The sequence below is a fragment of the Urocampus carinirostris genome, chromosome 2, assembly GCF_059441175.1.
Source record: "Urocampus carinirostris isolate Australia breed hairy pipefish chromosome 2, RoL_Ucar_1.0, whole genome shotgun sequence".
In the NCBI taxonomy this organism is placed as follows: domain Eukaryota; kingdom Metazoa; phylum Chordata; class Actinopteri; order Syngnathiformes; family Syngnathidae; genus Urocampus; species Urocampus carinirostris.
This window is the reverse complement of record NC_142350.1, coordinates 58690032-58700270: the sequence shown is the minus strand read 5'-3', so window position 1 is coordinate 58700270 and position 10239 is coordinate 58690032. Positions and strand designations below refer to the sequence as shown.

The 10239-nt window shown below is 39.4% G+C and overlaps 1 protein-coding gene across 2 annotated transcripts in view; it reads right to left on the bottom strand.

Moving 5' to 3' along the window:
• Positions 1-565: 565 nt before the first annotated feature.
• chn2 (chimerin 2) overlaps positions 566-10239 on the bottom strand; it is a 72725-nt gene continuing 63051 nt past the window's right edge. Inside the window, exons 9-13 of one of the 2 annotated variants that reach the window (XM_088327306.1) lie at positions 7944-8117; positions 7806-7883; positions 5239-5376; positions 5069-5174; positions 566-1617 (exon numbers count right to left, since the gene is read on the bottom strand). In XM_088327306.1, the coding sequence (XP_088183432.1) occupies positions 1446-1617; positions 5069-5174; positions 5239-5376; positions 7806-7883; positions 7944-8117 (668 nt within the window). In that variant the 3' untranslated portion in view covers positions 566-1445. The remainder of the gene's footprint in view (positions 1618-5068; positions 5175-5238; positions 5377-7805; positions 7884-7943; positions 8118-10239) is intronic. The other variant, XM_088327307.1, reaches the window with a different exon arrangement.

The following is a 10239-nucleotide window of genomic DNA, read 5'->3' as shown; positions in this document are numbered from 1 at the left end:
CAGAGCCATTTTCGCGGGGATTCAAAGAAGTTGAAGACGGTCAGGAGTCACGCAGGCTTTATTTATGTTTGGGTATCTTGTTTCAGACTAATTTTTCTCTGATAATTATATTTTGAAATGCTCCTCATATCTTGAATCCCAAAAGTTTAAGCTTTCCAATGATATGTGAGATGAGGTATTTCAGTGACTGGTGACCTTGTACTGACACGTATTTGTCTAGTGGAATAAGAAAAGCTTGATGCGGTTGAGAAAAGGGTTGGATCGCTTTGTTTCTTCCAAAAGTATATCACACTTAACTTTATTCCTCTTTTTAGAGCATAATATTTTAAGAATCGTTAATTTTTGAGAACAAAACAATACAGGTTACTTATACAAGTCTTAAACATACTTATATAAACCTTCAACATACAAAATATAGTAGTGAAGCAACTTACAAACAATTGTCCGGAACATCGTAAGTAGGGCTGTATAACCACCGGGCTTTGCCTACGTTTTAAGTGCAACTTTGTTTCCATGATATCATTCAAAACCGATTTGGAATTTATTCATAGAAAAGCACAACACATTAATTTAACACAGCTTTTATTTCTCTTATCTCTCCAGTTATTAACTAAACATGCATCATTCCCAACTGTATATATATATATATATATTTATATATATATATATATATTACTGTGACAAAACAACATGATTCAGAGTAAAAAGACAAAAATAAACATCTTTACAAAACAAATCTGTACACACGTTGCAAAAAGTGCTTCATGAATCCATCAATTGTCTCCAGTCATCCTTTTAAATAATCATCACTGCCAGGGTTGGGTAGGGTTACTTTAACTTGATTACTTTCAATGACTTTTGGATTACTCCAATACCAAATATGCTAATAAAAGACAAAAGAAACTAAATATGAATAAATTGACTAAATTTTGTGCAGGCTTGGGGAGTAACGGAACACATAGAACGGCAAAAATGAGGTTGGCAAGCTGTTTGGATTTATTTTCATTTTGTTTCTGTCGCATTTTATGTTACTTTTGCCGGAGATCAAAGAGATCAAAGCCAGGAGAGAAAGCTGACCACGTGTTGTGAGTCATCATTTTATTCATTTTATTCATATTTAGTTTCTTTTGTCTTTTATTAGCATCTTTGGTATTGGAGTAATCCAAAAGTCATTGAAAGTAATCCAGTTAAAGTAACCCTACCCAACCCTGATTCACTGCACAAACTTTTTTTGACACACACACAAAAAAGGGACGTTTTGTTTCCATAAAATCCTCTTCAAATGGAAGCCAGCAGGGGGACGGCACAACCTGTAAACATTTCCGATTGGGCGCTAAATCAAACGAGAGCGTCTCTGCACCCGGAAACAGACAGAAACGAGACAACGGCGACACCCGTACGGTCATGCTCCGTTCGTCTCCTTCTCGGTCGTCGGAATACATCAGCTAGAACAAGACGTCTTCGTTTTCGATCATGAGCTGCACCACCAGCTTCTGCTGCCTCATGTCGTTCAGTGTGGTCAGGTCGTTCTGCTCCGGAGGCCGCATCAGCGTCGGACCGAACACGATGCCCAGGTTCTCGGAGTTCATCAAGTTCTCTTTTTCGAATGTTGTTACTCTGGATGGGGTATGCCACAAAAAAGGGGAAAAACACATGAACTGCATTTAAAAGATATTGAAAACGTTAGCTCATTCCTATCAACCTGTACGTTTTTTGCCGTACAAAGTGCGTTTATTATGCATTTTAAGACGTGTACGACGTACAAGAAAATCTGTAAAACGCAAATTTGTCAATTATGGGTACCACCTGGTATACATCGACTATCATGAAAGGGCAAATCAATCAAGTCGAACGAGTTCGCCGCGGTAGCCTCTATCTCGGTATCGTTTTTTTTCGTTGCAAACGAAGCGAGCGGTTTGACGCTACTGTGCGCATGCGTCTGCCGCCAGGGGATTTTCCATCATGCATCATTCCGATCACACGTGAACAAAGCGAAAGCAGAGCAGTAGGCCTACATCACAACATAGTTTTGAATTTTCTTTGGATAGAATCATCGAGTCGCAATGGCCGAACCTGAATTATAACGCCGTAAGTCATTCTGATCTGAAAACAACAGGCGGGGTTGATTGAGTAAATTTGAAATACATGTGATCTTAAAAAACATCGGATTTTATGTGGTAGTTGTGTAGTGAAAGGAAGTCCGTCTCTTTTTAGAAAACCGGCTTTTTCGGCTCAACTCATTAAAGAGAGCCGGCTCTCAAACGGCTCACTTGCTTTGATGCATTATATTACGAATCATTATTGTTGTATAAAGAAGTTAGTATAAAAGGAGAAAATGAAAAAAGACAGGTTTGTGCTTATCCCTTTAATCAGTATATTACCAACAATAATTTAATGCAGAAAATGAATTCATAATTTGAATAAGAGAATGTATTATTAATTAATTAATCAATTATATTTGCATGTATTTTTTCCTTCTACAGTGAACGTCCAAGCTCCTTCATTTTTGAACTTTTTTTATAATAAACCTCATTCATGTTGAGCAACTCGGTATCTCACAACAAAATGTTAATTAACAATATTTATGATATAACGAAACACATGTACAATACAACATGTTAAACTACATAAATAAACACGTTTGAAAAAAAATATGGTGTAAGATTATTTTGTAAGGGAAAATACAACATTTTGTAAGGGCATGGAGCCCTGGAGGTTGCCAGGTATGTTAGTTGAAGATAAAATAAGTAACATTTCTGACATTTATTTGCATAGTTTATTCTGTTTTTAATATTGGACGAATGCAAAGGAGATTTCATAGGATGACCGTTTCTTAGTTTGACTGTTGTTTGTTGTTTGGACACCATTGCTGTTCTTTGATACCACACCCTGTAGGGTTGATCTGTTTTTGTAACCTTGAAGATTTAATAAAAAGAGGAGGCTCAGGAAGGGCGGGTGAAAAGACAAATGGAATTTTCTTATCTCAAGGGTCCTCTCTCTGTTTCTCTTGCAAGTTCAAAATCCATTGATATATACTCTCCTTATTTTGAGTGTCGAGCTGGTTGAATCCCTTGAACACTACAACTCCTAGCAAAAAGTATGGAATCATGAGTCTCTGAAAAGTACTCACTCCGACAAACACTCAAATAAAAAGCATGAAAAAATAATAACATTTTTCAAACGTGCAACTCCTTGGCATTCAGAAACACTAAAATAAATGAATTAAAATACATTGTGGTGGTCAGTATATGCTACTTTTATAGAAAAAGCACAGAGACAAAAATATGGAATTACTCCATTTTGAGGAAGAAAATATGGAATCATGAAAAATAGACGAAGAAATAACAATCAAAACATATCACTAGTATTTTGTTGCACCACCTTTGGCTTTTATGACAGCTCGCAGTCTCCGAGGCATGGACTTGATGAGAGACAAACATTATTCTTCATCAATCTGGTGCCAAATCTCTTTGATTGCAGTTGGCAGATCATCTTGGCAGGTCAGACACTTGTTGTAAACATTTTTTTTCAATTTCCATCACAGATTTTCAATTGGGTTGAGATCTGGGCTGTTTTCAGGCCACGACATTGACTGGAGGTGTCTTTCCTCAAGGAATTCTTTAACAGTTTTTGCTCTGTGGCATGATGCATGACACACCTGATTGTGAACAGCCCACAGCTTTGGCAACCATACAAGTAGAGTAACCGTTTTGTTTGACGATCCTGTCTTTGGTCTCAAGAGATATCTCTGTTGTTGGAGCCATGATTCTTGCCAATCCACTTAGTCCAAGAGCCCTCCAAGGTGTGATAACGGCACTGTTTTAACTGCTGACTAACAAGCAAACGTAATCCAAGCCAGGTACCCAATTAAGGAAAGTAAATTGACTAGGTGTGTCCTTCCATATTTATTTCCTTGCACTTGCTCTATAAAAAGTAACATTTACTGACCATTCTCAATTTCTTTCAGTGTTTCTGAATGCCAAGGAGTTGCACATTGGAAGGACCTTACGATTGTTTCATGTTTGTGATCTGAGTTTTTTCTACAGAATAAAATTTCTGTGAGAGGTCTTGTCCAAGGTGATTCCATAATTTTTGCTGGGGGTTGTAGTGTCATGGGTTCCTGTGGTGTGTCTTGGGCAAGTACAGCCTGGTGACGCACATCCCTCTCCAGTCCAACATATGCTTCCACCTGGTCTCAAACCAGGTACTTTTTGCGTGTTAGGTTAATGTTTTAACCACAGAACTACAGAAACACTTTAGGTGTCTACAAAACTTTAAACTTAACACATGCATTCTCGCAGTTTCGCTACCTGGCGGATGGTCGCGACTTTAACTCTACATTCTGATTGGCTGAACAGCTGCCCCGCCCTTTATCTGCCTGCGTCAGACTTTGCATCAATAACGTTGCGGTCTATGTTCTAGACGTATATAAAACGAATTGAACCTGTAACATAGGTAAATCTTTTTCAATTTCGAGTTTCTCTAAAAGCCATTATGTCAGCAAAACGCTCTGGAACGACAAAAACACCAAAAAGCAGATGGAGATGCTTTCTATCGCCAACAAAGTTGGACTTCTCTACATGCTAAAGGAGGGTAAAATCATTTTTACGCCACATTTTTGCCAATGACGTCTATATGATGCCAATAAAATATCATACTTGAAATGAACATTTTCTGATATTATGATAAGAATGTATTCTTTGCATTGTGATGTTTTTTGTGGTTCAAAATACAGTTCTGTAATTGAAAACCTCTGCAAAAAATTCAATTCTAGCAGTACGGATGTCAGTAATGTTGAGTCAAATTTGGTCCTGTCCAAATAAAAAGTAGTTTCTTATTCGATCTGCAACCTCAGTGGAAATGTTTAAATCTAAACTTAAAACTCACTTCTACTCCATTGCATACGAATAACCTACTCCTCTTGTCGGTTGAAAATAGTTTGTGTAATATAGTGTAACAATCTGTGAAGCCCTTTGAGACTCTTCGTGATTTAGGGCTATACAAATAAAAATGACTTGACTTGACTTGACTATTCTGAATTGTGTTGAAATTGTGTTTTGTGTCCCACCTTTTCAAATGACCCATTAGGTAGCGTAAAGTTTCATAGTGAGCCGGCGGAAGCTGCAGCAATCCCTCGTGGACGGCCTCCAGCCTGCATTCAGCATTCGGGATTTCTGCACGAAAACAATAGAAGTAAGGATCTCGATGGGTGGTACCACTCAGAGGTATAGAACTTACTTGCAGCTTGAATGAACTTGGGGTACAAGTCAAACGTAATGACAGGGATAGGGAGATCTCTCAAGTAGAGTTTCAGGGCACCGGCAATGATGTTAATGTCTGCGTAGGCACTGGCACTGATATCAGCTTTCAGACCTTCTGTGGATGAGCAATTTTTGATTTTGTTTGATAAAATAATCAAGATGCATTTAGGAAGTTGATACTGTTTCATCCTAACCTGCCATCTCTAGCTCAATGCATAACTGTACCCTTAACCGAAGCTTAACTCAACTCCATTTTATTCATACAGCATTTTTCAGACAACCATTGATGCATTTAAAGAGCAAAAGTCATGAAATCCAGTTGAAACAAACAAACAAACCATAGTTCATAGCAGGTAAATACATTTACAGTAAATCAATAATGTGGGTGGCAGGTTAGCTTCAAGAAAAATAGCAAAACAGTCAAACAATACTGAGTCTCATACTAAGTCCAAGATTAAAGTGTGTTCTAAGGCGTGCTGGATACGAAATATCCGAACTGAAAGGAAAAACGGAAATTATTGCCGCACAGCTCTTAATAAAATTGAGTATTGAAAAATATCTGATATCAGGAACATTTTCGTGTGCAGTAACCTTTAGAGTAAGGATAAGCGGATTGTCATGTTTGCTGATTCAGGGCACCTGCGAATGCCCCGTTGGCGCCAACAGGCCTGGTCGCTGATTGGTTCCCTGACCCTTTTTAAACCCCCGGCTTCCAAGAGGAAGCTGTCAGACCGTCCTGCGAACCTACGCTTTCAGCTAGGCAAGCTCTGTACCTTCCGAAAATCTTCTGCCGTTTTCTCCTGCCTGTTACCTGTTTCTGGACCTGTTTCTGGACCCGTTTCTGCCCCGCTCTTCCGTCCCTGCCATCGACCTGTTTTGCCCTGTTTCCTGGCTGATACTTGTGTTCCACCTTTTTTCTGGACTCGTTACCGCCCTTGTTCCCCCGTCCCGGCTATCGACCAGCTTTCCTGCCGCCCACGACTATCCTCGCTCGACACAGAAGTGCCATCCTGCCATCAGCTACCTGTGTCCGACGATCATCAGATCCTGGAAGCAAGCACTGCTTTCTTTCTCAATAAAACTGAGTAAAACGAACGCTATTGGGTCCTGTCTCTGTCTCTGGCTTGTGACACGGATTGAGCCAAATATTGATATCATCGATATGAACCAAGTAATCGGATCGGATCAATTATTCAACAATTGTGACATTTCCATGCAAAAAGTATCGGATCGGTATCCATCAATACTACCCTTTATTCACTTGTATCGGGTTGTTACAAAAGTTCTAAGAATCGCCCACCCTTACTTTAGAACCTTCTCAATATTCATGATTCATAAAATAGTGTACATTTATTTTATTATTTATAGTATCAAAAATGTATTATTGCTGGTATTTTGCCAAATTTTATTGGATTTATTATTATTTTGTAAATTAAAAAATATTCTATTGAAGTGATTTCAATATCTTATTATTGATTACATGATTTTGTTTTATTGATCAGATTTCAAGAGTTTAGCTTTTAGCAATAATGCGTGAAATAATTATGATCAGTGTATATGTTTTTGAGGCTATTTTTTTCTCAGCATACTTCAATCGCACTGTCAGGACCAGAACGGAAACAGGACCCAATTGCGTCGCGTTTACCACAAGTTTTATTGAAGGAAAGAGGAAGGGCTGCGCCCACGATTCGGTGTTCGCCAGACGTGGGAAGCAAGTCGCTCTCGTACTCGGATTGTGATCCGAACGAGGAAGTGGATCTTCCGTAGCGAGCGATGGCGGTGTGAGGGAACGAAAAAAAACTGGTCGGTGGCCGGGACTGGGAAAGCAAGGCGTGGTCGGGGTCGGAAACGAGTAGTAAGCTAGAACTGGACAGTAGACGTAGTTGGGAACAAAACAGGTCATAGCCGGAGACAAACGGGAGCAAAAACGGGACAGATGGGAGTCAGGGTCGAAAAAGGCTTGCCTTGTATACACAGAGTACACAGAGGTTCGCAGACGGACTGACAACAGGGGAGTGACAGAACTGGGTTTGAATAGGGACAGGGAACAAATTGTACATATATTGTTGATTTTGGTTATCTGTGTATTATGTGAGTGTTTTATCTTGAATTGGATATGAGCGTATATAACAGTGATGATAAAATGTGATTCATTTTTGGTTATAATCATTTGGTTTCCTCAAAGCATCAATGTAAAAAGTGTTTAAACCGTTAAGGGGACAGCACCAGGATGAGCTCCAGCTTCTTCCTCTCAGCTTTTTTCCTTTCAGTTTTTCTCAATTGTTTGAGAAAAATGTTGATTCTGATATCATTGTAACCGTGTATTTGGATCAACAGAGGGTAAAAAAGTTAAAAATGTCAATCAATCAATCAAATATGATGATTGACAAAAATATCTCGTCTCACAGCTTACAAATTGGCCTACTTGGTGTGAAGTTGAAACGACTTGGTTGCTAAAAAATGTGACGTAAGAATTTGAAAACTTTGAAGAATTTCCCCCAATCACGCGAACATTCCATTCAGTCCGCTGCCCGGGTGACAAACCTCGGTCAAAGGCGAGCCTCACTTCTTCGACGTGCTCCGAGAAGCCCGACACTCGGTACAGACCTTCTGATTTCATACCTGCAACACATCGACCCGTGTTATGAAACGTCTTTAAATGTGAGCTTGGTGCCATCTCACCTCGGTGTTCGATCTCCCGGATGCAGAGGTCCACCACCATGGGCCTCGGCGTGTTGTGGGCCTTGACCAGGGTGGTCAGGTCGCAGCTAAAGACTTTCTTGATCCGCCGGAGATCCGGTTGGCAGTCACTGGGAACCAGTTTGGAGCACTGTTTGTGTACATTCAGCCCACAATCTAAAAGGGACCAGATCAAGAAAGGACGATGATAAGACAAACTATTTGTATGACCGCAACTTCTTCTTTCCTAAAAAACAAACATGGCAACAGGAAATCATTATTATGCTGGATTGTATTGTTCACAGTTCACAAATCCCTTAAGGAACCACTTCCTGTGGTGTGTCTTGAGCAAGTACAGCCTGGTGGCACCCCTCCAGGACGTTTTTTTTGGGGTAGGATTTTGCACACCTTTTAATAGACAGATTCAAGCTCTTTTTAAGAACTTTCCAAGCCAATATTCCAATTTCTCAAAATGCTGTTCCCTTCATTCAGTGCAGAATGACCGAATTACATCCCACAATGCCGTTCTCGTCTTTCATTTAAGAATCTCGTGCCATTTGTAAAGACTGCGAGTCATTTGAACCACAGACCGGTTTAATTTCTGACAATATTATCTAGCCCAGCCCAAGATTGAAATAAATAATTTGGCACTTATTTACCACTCGGAAACGCTACCTTCATTTTTTTGCATGGCCCATAATAAATGTCCATAATTGATCCGTAATCTCTGCACTAATACACATTTCATAGTGCCCTGTTTAGGTGTAGTATGCACCTGTCCTTTTGGGCGCTTCAAAGGACAATGCCATACTAACGCTGGCTGCTGTTATTCATGAAGAAGGAAGAAATGCAATGGCAAAACAAAGCCACAACAGAGCAGTGTCCGCGTAATTAAGGAACAGCGCACTCATTTCAAGCATTTACAAGCACTTCATAAAAAATTCAATCATTTACAAGCGCTTCCCCTAAAATTCAAGCAGTTTTCAATGCTTGAAAACAGAACATTCAAATTCAAGGAATTTCAAGGATTTCACTGTCCCCAAACACAGTCCCCCACATGAAAACGGGTTGTACGGTCGCTGCCCTATTTACGAACATTCGAGTAACGAACAGCGTCACATACAAATGTGTCAAAATGTTGGATGTCGAAAAATAAGTTAAGTTAGATTTTGTATCGTGCATGTTTTTCGGAATACAGGAAAGTACTAAAGTGCTTCATTCTGGTGTTACCAGCGTGAGAGGTCACCCAGCATCCACCCCGAAGAAGAAATCTGCTTCCTCTTCCTAGTTCATGTGAAAAACATTCTATACTGTATCTCCAAAGCGCTAAGAACTTTGATATTTTTATTGTTTAATATCTCGTGCATCTATTCAATATGGTTCGCGTAAGGTGTAAAGAAGAGGCGAATGAAAGTGAAATAAGAAAGCTTGATGCGGCTGAGAAAATGGTTGGATCGCTTTTTTTCGGCCCCTTTCTACCACGGAGGAGGAAGTCCCCTAACTCTTGAAGCCCATCTTCCAAAAGTAAGTTAAACTTCACTTTATTTATCTTTATAAAGAATATTATTTTATTAAATGTTTATTTTTCAGTACAAAACAATACAGGTTACTTAAACTTAGACAAGCCCTACACATACTTATATAAACCTTAAACATACATTCCAAAGTATAGCACTCGACCAGTATCTCGTTCGTAAGTAGGGGAGGCTCTGTACTGGTTTCCTTGTTACCAGTACTAGAAGAAGCCTCCTGATCTAACATACGAGAGCATAAATAGCTGATTTGAAAAAATGAGAGGCAGCTTGCAGAAGCACATGAGGTCTGATGATGCTGGATGTGCTGCAGGCTTGTCAGCATGGAAAATGCCTCAACAACAAACACTGTGTCTACTGCCAGGTCTCTGTTACCAACAGTGTATCTTGTGATCTGTTATTCATCGTTACCTTTGACTTGTCTGTAACCTTCCACGCTTATGTAATTCATATTTCACATTTGTGATGGTTGTTCATCAAGCCACAAATAAAAAAAAGGGAACATTCCGATAGGCAGTGTTGGGACTTAAGGAATGCAATTACATTTATCGGTAACGAGTAGTATCAATACAATTGCAACTCTACTATCGTTACTATTTAATGAGTTACTACATTCCTCCGTCATTTTATGAATGCAGATCAATAATTAAAGTCTCCTCTGATTGTTGAGTACTCTTGCATTGTGTTTGCACATACATACCTCAATCCGACAGAGATAATCATTGCATGTTTGTATTTACCTAAGAAAAAGAACTGTATACAGTTAT